The sequence below is a fragment of the Barbatula barbatula genome (genome assembly GCF_947034865.1).
Source record: "Barbatula barbatula genome assembly, chromosome: 17".
Taxonomy (NCBI): domain Eukaryota; kingdom Metazoa; phylum Chordata; class Actinopteri; order Cypriniformes; family Nemacheilidae; genus Barbatula; species Barbatula barbatula.
The window spans coordinates 3,115,241-3,133,295 of NC_136780.1; the positions used below are offsets into that span (position 1 = coordinate 3,115,241).

Sequence of the window (18,055 nt, forward strand, 5' to 3'; positions counted from 1 at the left end):
TGGACCAGCTGTGAGATAGATTGGATTCAATTTATAGTCATTACACACATATTATTATTTTTTGGATTGGATTCAATTTATTGTCATTACATAGGCCTACATATTTTTTGGATTGGAATAGTGACATAGAGATGATATCATTTCATGTGAAACTAGAACACAAACCAAACCGAGATTCCTTATAACATATGACCAAGTGTAACTTTGAAACAAAAGAAGAGTGAGATAGTGACGTATATCTAACGCAGTGAAGCCATCGAACTGATGATGCTTTCCATGTTCCGTGTGATTGGCTGGTTTGACGCACGTGTCACACTTTCAAAGAAAGTTTATAACAAGTCTTTCTACAGCTTAACCTGATCTAAACCAGGTTGGGTTTGTCTGGTTTTGTCAACTCAAATCTTACTCCGCAAACAATGTTTGTTCACCTCGCTTCGTGATACAGGCCACTGATGCTAGACATGGCCTTGTGTGGGAACCTACCTTGTGTTCACAAAATACAAGCGAGACTTAAACAGATGGTTAACATGTTCCACGTTCATATTTTATTGGTTGATCTCGTACCTTTCATAGTGAACTTTTTTGGCGTTCTGAACTTGTTGGATATTTTCTCTTGTGAATTTGCCGGGGTTTTGCTGAAGTCTTGGCTTTGGTGCAGTGATGGCTGTTTATACTGTTTGATCACAATGTGAAGTGGAGTGCGGAATAGACTTCATCACAATAAACTTCCATCCACAAGACACCGTGTGTGTGCGTTCGATAAATTTCAGAGCTCAACAGCCAGTCTGGGTGATGAATGGACCGTTCCCTCTGCTTACTACTCTCATATCTGGACGTTTATTTTTATAACCTCTCTAAGGGATTGTATTTTGGTGATAATCTATCGTCGCAGACATTTTTTGGAGCAGCTTGTTTTTTTTCTATAAGAAGTGGTGCTCTTACAGACAGACTGGGAATGAATCGGTCTTATGTCTGTAGGATGCTGTTCTCGTTGCTTTCGAGTGCAAACCACTGTTCCTAAAAAATAAGCATAAGGCATAAACATGGCGTGCCAATTTTGCTGTGCATATACATTTTTTATAGCTTAACTATGTTTTCACTAAAGTAATGTGGAGTTGAACATTTTTGATAACATTTTTCAATGAGGTTTCATTTGTTAAAGAGTTCAGCCAAAAAGAATCCTTTCATCATTTGTTCACCCTGTATGACTTTCTTTCTTCTACAGAACACAACATATATTTTAAAGAACACTGGTAACCAAATACCATTGACTGCCATTGACTCCCATTATAAATTAGGCGTTACTCAAAATATCTTCTTTTGGGTTTCACAGAAGAAACAGTCAAACAGGTTTTGAACCAGTAGGGTAAACAAATGATGATGAATAAATGTTCATTTCGGGGTGAACTATCCCTTTAACATTAGTCAATGCGTTAGCTATCATGAACTAACCATGAGTAATTCAATAAAGTTTATTTATATTTTTTTAATGTTAGATAATTTCAAATTTTTAATGCTGAAAAATGTAATTCAGTGATACTTCCAGATATGATCTTCCTGTATATTATTGTATATTTAAACTAGCCAATTTTTTGTGTATTTTACCACAGGCCTACACTATATCGGTAGCATAAGCATGATCACATGATGAACGAACAATTGACACGGCATCTTTAGTTCACATGAACCGTGAGGAGTAGACACAACCATTATCTAAAATCAGTATTATAACGGCAGAGCATGTTTTTAAACACTGCAGATACTCAGTGCTCATGTCTTTGGGTCTTCAGTTGTCTGTGTTTGTGACATTCTGAGTACCACCGGTGGGGTCCTGGTGTTGACACATATCTGTCAAGTGAATATATGTGACTGGTGTCCTCCACTGCAGCGCTGCAAGGACCACCCAATGATACCGGCGCCCAGGAGACTTGTGGTTGTAGCCTCAAGCAGAAGGTGATAATCTATGAGGCTCTAAAACAAAATAAGTTTAGATCAAGGTCAAGACACGACCTGGGATTCAGTCAGAGTCGATATAGGCTAACATAACTGCTTATGCCTCTGTAGTGGCCTGTAGTTTTCTACATTGAAAAAAAAGGACATGTCATTTTCAAAAATGAAAATTCTTTAATCGTTCAAAACCGGTAAGATAGCTTTATGTCACCAACAGAGATTTTTAGAGATTTGGTCACATTCACGAGTTTGAAAAAGGGCCAACACAATTCATCTTGAGTACCTATACAGTAGTATTGCATATGTCGCATCTTCAAAGAGTATTTAGTTTGATCAAATTTATAAAAGAGAGATACAGCTTCAAGATAATTTCCGGAACAAGACGAGATGCTGGAGTCAGGCAGGGGGACGGAACTACGAGGAATAATCCCTTCGTATGTTTTTACATTATGCAAGTATTCATCGATTTCCAACAAAACACAGACATATGACATATTTTGATTTACCGTGTACAGTTCATGTCCGGCACCTCAACTTCTGTCACCATCGCAAGAGTAACGAGCTGCCGCTGCAGAGCCACAGCGCAGCCAATCTTTTGATAAGCAGGTCTTCCTATTGCACGTTGGTTGGCGCATGGGCGGGCCCTTTCTTTCGCCTTGCCGTGCTTTTCCTGGAGAATTGTGCAATAAAAGGTATAGACTACACTTATAAATTACTTTCCAAAACAATTTGGAGTGCTGGGGAGTGTATCAAGCACAGAAATACTACGTCATACATGCCAATTGGTTGCAAAGTCCAAGGTGTTCTGCGGAAGTGGGTTTCTTTAATAATGAAAATACGAGGGTTGTAAGTGGATAGAGTTTATTCCTTATCTCTGTCAATCATAAATAAAAATCAAGTGTATTTTTCGTGCGATGCGTCACAATGACTGATAATGTGAGGTGATATATAAAATGAGAGCGATTTATTACATTTTGGTATTTGGACTGGTATCATTGGACTTGCGCAAGTCTGGCAATCCTGGTGGTTTTCACAATGTCTCATACAGCGCCGTTGGTCTCCAAAGAGACAAGACGCGCCATTTTTTACAAATCGACAAAAAATTTTAACAGAATAAATACAGAAACGGCTTGCAAGAGTTGAAACAAAGATATTTTCGGCAACTAGTTTTATTCTGTTTTTAGCTTAAAAAGGGTGTCTGCTCTCTTTTATTGTTGGGAAGAAAACAGCTCGTCGACATCCAACCATTTTTTTAAGAAAGGGAAGCGGGGTTTTAAACAAGACTGGCGAGTAAATAAAGACAGAATTTTCATTTTTGGATAAAAGACAATTTTAAGTAAATCTATAATTCCTCCCAGTGCGGATAAATGGAGCAGCATTACGTGTTGATATAACAGACAGAATAACAAGAGAAAGCAGTTACAACTGCATGAGGGGATTCTAACCGAATACCTGCTCACATGTTATAAATGCTTAATACATTTATCTATTCATAATTGATTTGATTCACAAGCAGATTCATTATTATCTTGATGTTGTTTGTAAAGTGTTATGTTTTTCTTATTATTGTATATTTCATATCTTATGTCACTTTTCATAACTATGTCCTAAGACAATCCTTTTCCGAATGTCTTACGGTGCCCTACAGAATGCCTTCAGGTTATGATGCTTATCCAAAGCCGTTTTTCTTGCTTACCAAGACAAATTCATCAAACGTTTTATCACTTTCTAACACTAAATGCACAAAGGGTGACTAACTTGTTTTATGAATGATTCAATTACTTCCAATAGTTCATCAAAACCATAAAACATTTTTTATTATTTATTGTAGAAACAGAGGCTACATCTCTGATGCGAGTCATATTAAGAGGTATTGACAGCCCATGAAAGTGTACTTTAAAGAAAAGTGGATGCCTGTGAAGTATTCTTTCACAACTTCAAAACAGCTAACATATAAATGTTAGCAAACCATGAAAGTGTCCCTTTATATAGTGGATTCATGCAAACCATTTATTAATAATGTATGAACGTTAGTAACCTGTGAAAATGAAATACACAATAATAAGAAAAACCAATATAACACCCTACATTCTCCAGTCTGACAGCCTATTTGCAAACAACATCAAGATGATAATTGATCTGCTTTCGAGTAAAATAAATAATGAATAAATACATTAAGCATTTATAACATGTGAGTTAAAATGGCTCAAAATTTGGCAGGCACTGTATTTTGTTAGAATCCCCTTTTTATTCATGCAGTTATAACTGCTTTATAATGCATTTGTAAATGACTTATTAATCATTAATGAACACGTTTATAAATGCTTTACAAAGATAACAATGTAAAGTGTTACCTGATTTTGTGTTTTCAGCGGTCGGGTGTAATGAATCGTCCTCTAAAAAACAGACGGGTTTGGTATTCTCATAAAATGATCATGATTCTGTGGCCTCAAATTATATCGTTCACATCAAGAATAAAGCAAAAAATGAAAGTATACCTGTTTTCTGACGCATGCGCACAAAACATGCTGTAGCTGTTTCTTTAGACTGTTTGGAAATGTGGTTGAGACACACAAACATACAAACGCCTTTTGCGTGAGGATGCATTTCACAAACAAGGGATGAATAGTAGTGTTTATTCAAACGAGCACCATTCTGAATAAAACAAATTCATCATGTCCATGTGTCGAAGAGGCATAAAACTCTACCCTCATGCAAAGTTCACTGTAAAATGTACAGGTTTCTTTATTGCAGGTAAGATCAAATCTTTTAAACGTTTACGTATTTTATTCTCCGTGTATAATCTTATTAGGTGTTATTGCACCCTTCCCTTTGATAACATTTTATTATGTAGCAATTCATTTCTCGTTTCCCCGTGTGCAGTGATCGTTTGGTTATGTTTGGCTTTCTTGTCGCGTCAAAAGCATCCGTAAACATCCTTTACATACGATAGGTCCATACAAGTCACAATAAACTTCACACGTCGATGTCGCTTAACGTTCCCCCTTCCTTTAGAAAATCAAAACGTTTTAAAAACAGTATTCATAAAAAACAACACCAGCGAGGAAGTCGAACTAAAAATGCAAGTGTGTTAGCTCAAGAGAGTCTCGCCGAATTGGGAATACATTGCGTTATGATGTCAACGTTTTACGCGTTTCGCTCCTTTGCGCATGTTTGTTTTAAAAGCCGGAGCAAGACATATCCATGGAAAATCGGAATCGTCTGTAACTCCCTGCAATGTTCGGCAATTCACTGTCTTTGCGTGAAAGGCGCTTGACACATTGGTGTCTCTGATCTCGTGCCATTTCCAGTTTCATACGGTCGTGACCCGCATCACCACCTCGCGGTTGGTGGGGGTTCCGAGCCTCGGGTCACTGGGCCTCAGCTGGCTCAGGATGTGGAGGATGGTGTAGCCGCAGTGATGGTTGAGGATAGTTCTTAACCTGCGCACTCGCTGACCTCCCCTGCTGCCGCTGGCCAGCCCGTGCGGGTTACTGCGGGAGCCGCGGTTTCCCGCCTTACTGCTCGAACTCAGCGGGTCTCCTAAGTCCTTTGACTTTTCATAGTTCAATACTTTCCATTGCTGATTAACAGCCTGCCATCGCTTGAAGATTCTATACACCGATGAGCCCTCGTGAATTATTAGACCTGTGAGGAGATATTGATATAGAAGAAATGTATTAAATACATTCATACTGTAAAACCAGTCTAGTGACTGATAACGCCTACATTCTATTCCATTTGGGTCAGCTGAGGTTTCATATATATATCATTTGCCTCTAGTCAATTCTTTATAAAGGCTTAAGCAGCATCAAAACAACTAAATCAGGTTTAACACGTGTGACGTTGAAACTACGTTATATTGTGGGGATCTAGCACACATGTCAATGTCCTTTTTACAAAAAAACGTTTATGGTTACTTGTAATCCATTTAATCTGAAACCAGCTATACAAAAATAACATCAAAAAACATCTGAGCATATGCTTTGATTTATCCACCATTTTCTGCTTCTCACCTATGCAGACGATGTCCATGAAGCCATACATGCCGTAGCAGATCTGGAAGAGTAGGTCCTGGCGCTGCCATTTGGCAGATGGGCTGAGAGAAGACCAGACCAGCCACGAGATGCTGGCAATGAGGAAGAGTGAGCCCAGGATGATGGCGGCGATCTGCACCTTCTCAATGACCGTCAGAGAAATGGCCTGCCACTGAAACACACGGCAAGAGAAGAACCGTTCTCAGCCTTTGCTGTGCTGCTAGATGACTATAAAGAAAAAGGCAGCCAGTGCTTAGCCCTGACCCAGATATTTCACAGCTTGAGGAACCGGCTGATGGTTTACCTGCAGTGGATTCTTGGTGCTGATGGCCAGAACTTGGTACTTGAAGTAGCAGAGCTCGCAGCTCCAAGAGCCTCTCTCGCTGATCCAGCGAATCAGACAGGGCTGGTGAGTACAGCGGACCGAGCCGTCGCAGCGGCACGGACTCAAGAGCTCCCCCTGCAGACAGGGCACAACAGAATTCAATGAACATCGGTTTACTTTGATAATGCTTATACGTCTCTATGTGTCTCTTGTGTGCATGATTCATTAGCTATCGTGTATATGTAATGAGTCTCTCTATTTCAGAAGCAAATTTCTTGTGTTCTTTTCTCCTTTTTCCCAATGCTGTCCAATTATATTAACAAATCATAGCTTGATGGAATTACAATGGATTGTGACATTACTGAATATTCTGATATAGTCTCAAAAATTACAATTCTGACCTCATGTCGTTCAAAACCTGTGTATGACTCTTCTGTGAAATACAAAAGATGATGTTTGGTTTTGTGTCCGTTCAAATGGAAGTCAATGAGGGCCAATGTGGTCTGGTTACTGACATTCTTCAAAAAATTGTGTTTTGCAGCGGAATAAAGTCATACAAGTTTGAAAGGACATGAGGGTGAATAAATAATGATAAAAAAAACATTTGGGGGTGAATGTCCCTTGAGATCGAATGTATATTATGTAACGCACTGTAAGTCACTTTAGATAAAAGCATGTGCCAAATGCATAACTGTAAACGTCACAAGTTTCTCAGGTCCACGTGTGTTCTGTTTATTTTGTACATTTTTGATTGTTCTGTCTAAGATATCAATTCCTCAAATGAACATTATGTATGACTGTTGTTATATGTATTAAATTTAAGTCTATTACCAGGTGGGCAACTCCAGTGTTATGGATGTGACATTTTATTGACTTGTAAATTCTCATTGAATGTCTATATTATCAAAATATAGAATCATCTGTTTATATTTTACCAAACCCCTGATGATAGAGTCCAGACATCAGTCTATGCACAAGCTTTCCATTGAAAGTGTTATGGATGTGACAAAAAACATGGATCCTGAACAGAACATTTCCGCTAAACTAAAATAAAAAACCTTAAAGCTTATGCAAGTTATATGAGTTTTTATTTTAAATGCGTCAATTTACAATCTACTCATTTTCATTACTGGGTAGGCTTTAATATATAGTCTTACAAAACTAGTAACGCTTAAGTAAAAGCGATGCAAAAAGAAATGCAGTTTCTTTAGTTTCAACTTGACAGAACACTTTCATGCACCGTTCTTGACGTCAACAACGTGTTCGAGGAATATGTGCATATCTTCGATTTCAGTGAAGACAAAACTGGAGGGTTCCAGAGCTGAAAATTCTGCCTTTTGTAATGTGTCCATGGCCTCTAAAACATCTCGGTCCTCCACGCAGAGTACCGTGGGCAGTTGAACAGAACCAAGCAGCACACTTGACTGCTCCAAACACCACGCACTGACTTTTCAACTGAAATAATATAGCGTCATACATAGACAAAACATTTATATTTAAACTTACGACAGCGACCGCACCGCAGGATGTTGTCGTGCTTGTACGCGTCTATTCAAAATGCTGTCGCTCGCAACCAGTGAAGCTGCGAGTGCAGGTGTTGAATGCAAGTGACGTCACTCGCACAGAAAGCAAATTTGTCTGAGCGTGCGAGTGCAATTCTGCAGCCAGACCCTTCTCCATCTGTGCATGGCATTTCTGTATCATCTGTTGACTTCTGCAGCCAGCATTACAACCGAGTACCTGGGTAAGTGCACATCTTCTATTTCAGTTAATATCTGACACACACCTCAATAACCCATCACGGCTGGAAGCCCGCCCAGCCCCTCAGATAGTGTTGTGGTCAACGATTGAACTTGATTTACGTAAATGAGGTATTAGTCACGAAGCGTCCAGCGGTACAAATGATAAATCGATCGCGAGCACCGCTTGCACGCAGCTGCTGACGTGAGCTTTAGACTCCAGACTTACGAGCGCGTGTAGTGCGCTCGAGGATTTGAAGAGTGTGCAGTTAAAAGACACGTGAGTTATCCTCATCTCTACAGCTCCAGACGCTCGATCGATACACAGTTCTGATGCAACTGCGGAGTGAGGCACACTCTCACGGTTATGTGTGCTATAAAAAGCAATTTTAAGACTTTAACTGGAACCGTAAAAATGATTTTGTGGATATATTTTGTAGATGTTTTGTAGAATGTTACCAACGTTCTTCGAAATATCTTCTCTTGTGTTTTGCAGAAGAATGCAAGTCCTACAGGTTTGAGGCTGAGTAAATGTTGTTATATGTTGTTATAATTGCTTCCAATGTTTCCTCATCTGTAAGTCGCTTTGGATAAAAGCGTCTGCCAAATGACTAAATGTAAATGATGACGGGTGAACTACCCCTTTTACAGTTTGGCACCGCTGTATTTTCTGAGTCAAATTCATGATCACACCACGGGGGACGCACGAGTGAATTTCAATAACCCACCGCGGTCTCGAAATAGCAACAAAAATGTACAACAACAATAAACAAAACAAAACAAAAGACAGCCTTATTTCTTTCACGGGGCATCCAACAAAACAGCAGACCTGGAGTGAGCGTGCTGGGTGTATTTTGATGAAAAGCATGCATCAGCTACATATCTAGTGCCAGCATTTAGCAAGCTTCTAAGAGAACATTTAATACATACGAGGTGAATAACAACTGATGTATAAAGAACACGGACGAAGAACCGTGGAGGCGAGATGGACGACCGTAAGATTGATGTGATCTTTCGAGAAAGCCTACAAACAAAGGAAAGAGTGAATGGGTTCAGACGTACCAAAGGTACTGCAGCGTTCAGGGAAGAAAAGAGTAAAACAGCAAGGCAAGAACGCAATCTGCGGTCATTAATTGCATCGATTGGTTAACTGTGGTACACGGTGTTGAGTGTCTAAATGCAAGAGGATTTTTGAGATGTGACTGGAATGAGAACCGCTTCACATCCTCCGGCGTCATAATCATTATTGATTTCGAGAAGTAATACAGATTTGTGTGTGCTCATCTCTATTTCTTCATCTCGGTTTGTCAATTTGGTGTCTGAATCGATGATGAAATCGAATGGGGATTTTAAGTGTGTCAGATATATACAGCGGGTTACAAACATCTGAAACCACACAGATTTAAAATGTAAATAAAATAAAGATAATAAGGTACAATTGTGATGATACATAATGGGTTGTACAGTTTGATACAGTAAATGAGGAAAGAATATGTTTTTATGAACATGAGGTTCTCTGCAAAACTCGATTCTGATTGGTCAGTCTCTCATCTTGATATGTTTGTATCACTCTTCTCATATCCGGTATGAATTTGTTTCAAATGGATGCTGGATACTTTACATCCTGCCATTTCATAAAAAACCCCAACAGGCTGATTTGTACCCCGATGTAAACATTAACACCTTTGTTTACAAAAAGGACAGATTTCCTTTAATCCATCGCTAAAAGATTAAACTGGTTGAGTCCAGCCCGGCTCCAGTGCACGCTGCCATTAAAGCAAAAGAGGGACATGCTGTACCAAACACTGAAGTTCAAGTAAATTTCACTCAAATTGTTCTCTAGTTAACAACACGCGGCTGTGATCAATGTGAGAGTTGCGATAAGTGGACAGAGATGAGTCATACTGTGCTTTATAGTACAGCCTGTCCTCTTCTTGTTGTGTTATCTGAGATTTAAAGTCAGATTTCATTTCGCCAAAACGAAATGTAATCGGCAGAACATCTGTAATTATCGGTCAAGTCAAAGTAATCCCTGAAAAAAGCTTCCTTTGTGAGTTAAGAGACGCTAGACTTAGAGCAAATTGTGCTTCCTGCATTAAAACCAAACGTGTGAACTTGATCAGATTAGAGTTTATATTCACGGTTAACTGCGACTGCGTCAAAAGAATTCAGACCTGATAGATCAGACGTGGATTGATATTTCATCTCTCGAGTCCCATGGTTGTTCTTCACTCATGATCAAATTGTACGTTTGGCTCCAAAAGTTGAAAAAAGCTTTTTATATAGCAATTGGAGTAAGACGTTAAGTTGAAACCTGGACGCATTTATGAGTTTTTGATGTCCTCCTTTTGCTTTAATGACAACTTTTGAGCTTGCACATGAACACAACAAGTTCATTCAAAATCTGATGATCGGTTTTATTCTGTCGCTTAGATGGTTTATTGTGCTGCGTCAGCAACAGAAAGGTCACGGGTTCCATTCCCTGGAAACACACATACTAAAATGTTTTAAATTGAATGCACTGTAGGTCACTTTGAATGAAAACCGTGCAAATAATATTTCAACATGATTTGAGACGTTTCCAACGTGCTTCAACATAAGCAAAGATGTAAATACGAATAACATTACAAATTCGCTTGAATTTTATTTCCATGTTTATATCAAAAATCCACATTTCTAAGACCTTACTGCATGTTACTGGCATTGAAGTCAACGACAAAAAAATCGTTTTGTTATTTTTAATTGCCTGACTGTCTTTCAGCGCTCACTAAACGTACCTGAGAAGCAGATTTACAGCAAACCGCATATCGCGTTGAAAAAGACACCTGACATAAATCAGATGGACGTCCATATGGGTTGTATTGATACATCACCAACACTTTTCCAAATGAGCTGATGTCTACGGCTAACTTGATGCAGGACTGGATCACAGGTTCTGCACATCTGTCGTCACACAGCTTGGCTGCTGACCAAACATCCAACCTGCGTTCGGCCCATAAATAATAAACAAAAACATGTGCTGATGCGTATGCGAACGTCTCATTACACACACGTTTTAGTAGTAATACACACACGCTTTCAGTAATAATGCCGTGCAATTCATCAGATGACATGTCAACCAAGTCACCCGTCGGACAATAGAGATACTGACATCAGTAGCCCGCTATAATCAGCTTACGTTTTGTTGAGGTATGACTACATTGAATGATACATCTCTTAAAGGGACAGTCCACCCGAAAATAAAAACTGAGAACATTAAGAGAACGACAGCTTCGGTCTCCATTCACTTTCATGATTAGTCTCCACATGTATCTCTGCTATATTTGACGTGCTACGTAATAAAGAACGTGTTTTTAGAAACAACATGAGATGAATAAAGGATGGATTTAAATTTTTTTGTATGAACTAATATAGCCAATATCTTTGCAATTTACAAATAAATTGTGTCTTTATGCAGGGTACAGTGCAACTATTCTGAATCAATGTGAAGGAAATATACAGTCCAAATATTAAACCATCATATCATCTCACTGAGCCTTGTTTATAACCAACAACTTAAGTATTTTAGACCATGTGAATGTTTTTCTTGCATAACTATCTTAGCATCACTGTAAACCTTTTAGCTTTAGTTATGCGGCTAGTTGCCGGCAACTTACTGTAGATTTATATTTATCTAATTTATTGGCAACAGTTTGTTCGAAGATGAATGAATATTAAAGTGAAACATTTATCTTTACAGACAAAAACGATAAAATAACAACCTCATGCAAAGCATTCTGGGAACCAGAAATCCACATGAACCTTTTTCGGTTTGTTTTCAAATCTTGGTTCCCAGAATGCTTTGCATGAGGCTGTTATTTTATCGTTTTGTTCTTTAATGATAAAGACTTGTTAATGTTTAATGATCATTTATCTTTGAACAAACTGCTGTCAGTGACAGTGATGTTAATTAAACACATTTCACGCCACCTAATGCAATGCAACAACCAATTAATGATCTACGCATTTCTATACAGAGCATCACTGAGTCCTCTGAGTCATGAAAAGGGTTAATCGGGTGTATGTATTGAGCATGTGCATCGACAGCCCCCAACCTGTAAACCCCTCAAGCAGGGAAATGTATTATTAGCACACGTGTTGCCCTATACGTGATCATGTCTTTGTTCAGTGTTGGCAGTACAGTGAGATGAACAAACCCTCAATGGAAACACATTTCTGGACATTTTTGTGTCAATTTAGGTGGTTTTGTATATCCCAGTGGTCTACTTTGTAAAAAAAAGTACATTTACTTAATTTATATCGTTGTTGTTTTTGCTATTTTTGTAGTTCATTGCATTACTGTAATAATGCTGAAGGTTATTTACATACTATACAAAACAAGAGGACAACAACTGTTTCTTTAATGAAGCGGTATGGTAAGATAAACAGACTCCAAATATTTCCCACACGAATCGCTGATCAATTATGGCTGCTTTATCACAATGCATTTTACATTTCGATAAGGTACAGATGGTCACAACAGTTACTTGATATATATATATCATTGATTTGTGGCCGCATTGCTTTTCCGTTTTTGTGATTTGTGATAAAACACATTGACATGAATACTAAGTAACACAATAATCAAATATAGTGCTCATGTTAGTGTGTATTTACATAAGTCCCGAGTAAGCACAAAGAACTTAATGTGATTATATGGACCAGCCTGTAATTCATTCGGATCATGTGTGCAGTATGGACAGGGCAATATAATGTGCCATTTACATTTGCCTTTGAGATGGGAATTTGGATGAAAAAGAGAGAGAGGTCGAACGCTCACGCGTATCGGATAAAATAACAAGTGCCTACCTGCTCGGGCCCTTGGAAGCAGATCCGACACTGGGGGGTTCTCATCCCGCTGGCTGTGCTGCTGGCGAGGCTGACCGCGTCCAGGCCGGCTTGCAGTTTGGGGTCTTTCTCCTCAAACGCAAGGCTCCTGGGCCTCGGGTCGCTCCCGTAGTATTCCTCCTCGTCATCGCGTCTGGAGCAGTCGACGAAGGGCGGCCATCCGCAGCCGCCCATCCCGAGCCCCCTCATAGCGTTGGATGGTCTGTTCGGGTCTGCGACAGTGTCGGGCCGTCTAGAACCGGATCGCATGAAAACCAGCACCTTCAGTTCGTTAAAAAACATGCGTATCCGGTTCTTAAACATGTTCGACTACATGTGTGTGTTGTGTGGCTGATGTGAAATTGCAAAATTGTTTACCCGAAATTATTATTGTCATATATTTGTATTGTTGTTTTGTTGTTGCTCCTCGTAGGCCTGTTATTTCACGAGAAACCCGGTTGCTACCCTGACGCCACAGAGGAAAGTGTCCAAAGCAAAGGTAATTGGTTAAAATCTCCGGACACCGTTTCGGCTTGTTATTTTCGGTCTGATGGCATGTATGTGCCTGTCAGGGCCGACCGAACGCCCAAATAACACGACAGATAATAATAATAGGCGCTGTTACAATCATTCTGGATGATAATCGCCCGATAAGACTATGGTTTCACAAGAAATGGCCATCAATGCATTGTCCCAGGTCTAAAGAGAGCGCTTTAACCATCCACAGCCAGGATACACGGATGAGAGAGGAGGAGGAGGATGCAAAATAGCACTTCACGAAAACATCAGCATCACTGCGATACAGATTCACAGTCCGGGATCCTTCAGCATAACAACATCGTAATCCAAAATAGGTGGAAGTTCCCAATCGTATAGTTTCGTTTATTGTTTATCGGAGGCATCGCCGTTACTTGATGGTCATTTCCTCGTGCATTTTCTCATCGACGTATTCCGACACCGCCTCCCAACCCAAATACAGCGTTCAGAAGTATCCATTAGCTCGGCGTTTTAAAAACAAAATAGCAATACTGGCCGAAAAGCACAGGGAAATGCCAGCATCTTTCTCCATTTAAAGTTCACCATCACCATCCCCCTCCCGGACCGGAATGGTTCCTTGCCACGTTCAGAGAAAGATGGAGCTTCCAGAAAGCGAAAACGAGAGCCCCCGTGCGCAGATTTCCTTATTTTCCTTCTTCACAGGGCGTGCGCATCTGATAGCGAGTCGGAGCGGCTAATGCTGTGGGTCGTAATGCGATCGGGATGCTGATGCTGCTCCCCTCTGATTCATCCTCGAAATGGACGTTCTGCCGTGCGCATCCACACACGGCCCTTGTTTCCAAGGCGCGCTCTCGCCCAATCAAAATGATTCATTTACAAACGTCTCGGTGCCGTGCGCGCTCCTGTGCACTTCTCCTTTGGGAGATTCCACGTATGCCTGTTCGGCGCGTTTTGGCGGGCGTCGCTGTCCGAGGTGCTGATCTCTCGCCGTGACGATTCCCTGCGTGTCAATGAGACGCGCTTAATATAAATGAGCGCGCGCGGATCAATGGCACATCCTTATGCTATGCTGTGTTTTAAAATATTAAATATACTGTACTTGTGTTGTAACTTTGAGACAAATAGAACGAGAAATATAACGCATTTTACACAATGGGTTGAAAACAACCCAGGACTTTTTAGTGTAGTTCTTTATACAGGTAAATCTGGTAGGACTGAAAGAACTCGTTTGCTTAAACGAATTTGACAATTTCATGTGACAAATCATTTATATTCTGTACCCAGCATTTGAAAATATAGCCATTTCTTTAATGTTGTCAAATGCTGTTTTTTGAAAGAGAAAATCCAACTAAGACATCTAACACTAACAAAACTCAAGAATCCATTGAATGAATCAACATGAATCTACTGAGAGTTTGGTGCCAAAATGAGATAACTGTTGTGTTGGTAAGCTGTATTTTCAAACCAACTGCATGACGCAATTGATATTAGTTGAAGTGCCCAATAAAAAACATGTTTTTTTACATTTTAAAAACGGAGTTATCTCATTTTGGAACCAAACTCTTCATGTCCAATTGCCATTGAATTATAACAAGGACAATAATCACATATACATTATCAAAATATCACATAACAATTTGTTGAACAAATATGTGTAGGCTACTTACTGATATGCCTGCTGCTGTTTTCTGATGAGAAATGATGTCACTTCCTAACGCACTTACCATGAAAGGCTGGCTTTTGATAATGATGTTATGAAAGACTAAGATAATTGAAAGTGATTTTGCAGACTGCTATTGATTTCTGTTGATTATCAACTAAAATAGCACCGTACAATTCTTTTATTATATTTCAAGTAGAGTAATGAGTTTGTGATTTCTATATTTCAAAACCGTGAGTTTATTATTTTATCTATAGATATACTGTATAGAGTGACTGCATGGGTCGCTTTCATCAGTCAGCACTATTGACTTGAGTTTTCTGTGAATTTTTCCTTTAACAAGGCGGCTCTAAAAATGGATTTTTTTCACACAATGCCTTTGCATCATTGCATGGTTTGTTTTAAACAGCTAGGGCATGGTAGTATGACATGGCAATTGTTGTACTGTTGCCCCACAACATTTCACAAAAATATTTTTGGGAACTTTGGAACAGCTGGTTAATCACAAACATGGCTAGAACTATTAAAACAGTGAGTTTTGTGGAAAGACTCGTCATTTGTTTGCAAGTGACTGTATTTGAGCGCATTAGATGTGATACAGTATTTTATTATCTAATGCAATGGACCTCAAGCTATATACTTAGGGCCACTGTACACAAATACACAATGACACAACCTGAATCAATCCACTATATTCATAAGTCTGGCTGGCAACAAATCATTATACATATAGTTGATTTACTGTGGCATGGCTATGCTACACGAAGCCGTGTTTCTGTTTTGCACATCAATAATTGAACTGTGGCAAAGTGCATGGACTCCTGTACATGAAGAAATTGAAATCTGTTTTAATTATTTGTTCTCAGTAGAGAACACTGAAGAGCCATATCAAAATAAATGGTTACTTTAGGGTCATCGGTTCATGTATTTCAGGATGATCTTTTTAACCATGGTTTGTATTTCACATTCTAATGAATGGCCTCGGGAAATCTCTTGGCACCAACAAAAGTGGCGCTAACCCCAAAATTACAAAATGAATCACAATATTACTCTTTTTTTTTTAAACACTTTAAGCATAGTGAGTCTTAGTATCTCAGAAATTCTGCAGGGGTGGTGTTTGGCTTGTTGTACCAAGCGTCCTTTAGGTTAGCTGATTGCGGCTCGTGTCTAGCACAGAGAGGACAAGTACATACTCGATACTTGTTTCTCACAGACAGCCAAGCCGGTATGGCTATATTTGTGCTAACATGCACTTTAAGTCCGTTCCATAATTTATGCGCCTATCGACTTGTTTGTTTCCACGCTCTGATAGGAGAGATTGCTCTTTCTGTTTGTTCGGCTAGATCTGCACTGGGAATTGCAGTAAACTCTGTTAAAATTGTTTATGTCCTTATCCAACAAATAACATATTCATCGGAGCTGGCAACACCTTAGTTAAGGTATCCCTGAGAGATGACGTGCTATCAACGTCCCATGACACATCACTGCACCAGATCTTTGCGCCATATGTTGCATTCCCACATTTAAGACCCGCTCTCTCTCAATTTTACTGGACCTTTCGGTATCTTGACAGGTGGTCAGCCTTGTTTTGCCATATGGATGTACTTCATATGAAGTGAGAACTGGCAAGTGGCCCGGCTCTGAGCCCATGCGTGATCATCGAAATAGGGGTTTATATTGTTGAGCGTTCCTAGACTGAAACCAGACCAAACAGAGCACATTTTCTTACATAAGTTTGCTCAAATAGCCCAACAGTGCAGAAAACTTACCACATAATGCCAGACTTATAATTTAGTCTATATTATAGCGTCTCAATTACTGGTCGACTTTACATCTAATTTACAGCACTTTGCTAAATTGTCTAAATCTCACAAAAAAACACAACGTCCTTCCATTTTAAATGCTGATGAGTTTATCCATAAAGTGCTTTCAGCTGTGAACTATTCAATCCAATTGTTGTGGCCACTTGTAGCAATTATTGTGCGAAGACCCATTACTGTAAATGTGCTGACAACCAACAAATGATATGGTCAAACAATGAAGCCAACTTGAACACGTTTTATCATTTGTACTTTTGTAAAAGAGGTTTAAAACATTCAGTTTTTAAGGCCACCAAACATCAGTTCTTATATATGCACAGAATACGTTCAGAAACAGGATGTTTAACATTAAACCAGGCTTTACTATCATTAAACATGCACTAACAGTATCAATTTTGGTAAGTCATTGCGCGAAACAGGATTTAAAGGGACAGTTCACCCCCCAAAAAAGTCTGTCATCATTTACTCACCCTTGAGTTGTTCCAAATCTGTACAGATGTCTTTGTTCTATTGAATACAGAGAAAGAATGCTTGTAACCAAACAGTCATTTTCCACCATTGACTACCATCGTAGGCAAATTGACGATGGCAGTCAAATGTGCCCAAGAACTGTTAGCTTTCCTACATTCTTCAAAATATCGTATTTTTGGTTGAACTGTTCCTTTAAATGCAGTGTTTTTAGAACAAATGTGTTGTTCCAATGGGTACCACATGGCGGCAGTGTGTTTGAGGAACTCGCTTGTAGACAACAAACCACCTCTGAATTATTTTCCAATGACAAACTGCTGCATAAATATCAATCAGTAAACATTCAGTATCAAGCTGTGATACTATTTGAAGTGTTCTGCACTTGTTACCTTCAGGGCATTCTGTCTGTTATGTATTTTGATGTGCAGAAACTCGACAGTGTACTGAATCTCACCATGAGAAGTTACTGTAAGACAACATTTGTTAACAGTAGAATCTTTATGACACAGCATGAATCATTTTACACACCCAACCTACACAAGTTGTATAATCCATATATAAAGCATACCGAGTTCACCATAGATAAAAAGCGAGTTGAGAAATATATTTTTCTTGCAGTTGGGTGCATCAATGTGGAGATCTTATTAATGAAAGGCATTTATTTGCTATCAGAAATTACGCATTCACACACA

The 18,055-nt window shown here is 39.3% G+C and overlaps 1 protein-coding gene across 1 annotated transcript; it reads right to left on the reverse strand.

The window, feature by feature from the left end:
• Positions 1-4,570: 4,570 nt before the first annotated feature.
• Positions 4,571-14,214, reverse strand: marchf9 (membrane-associated ring finger (C3HC4) 9). The gene is made up of 4 exons (XM_079478755.1): positions 12,900-14,214; positions 6,292-6,447; positions 5,967-6,159; positions 4,571-5,598 (listed from the first exon to the last, which is right to left on the reverse strand). The coding sequence occupies exons 1-4, from the start codon at positions 13,239-13,241 to the stop codon at positions 5,264-5,266; spliced, it is 1,026 nt and encodes a 341-aa protein (XP_079334881.1). The 5' UTR covers positions 13,242-14,214; the 3' UTR covers positions 4,571-5,263.
• Positions 14,215-18,055: the final 3,841 nt, after the last annotated feature.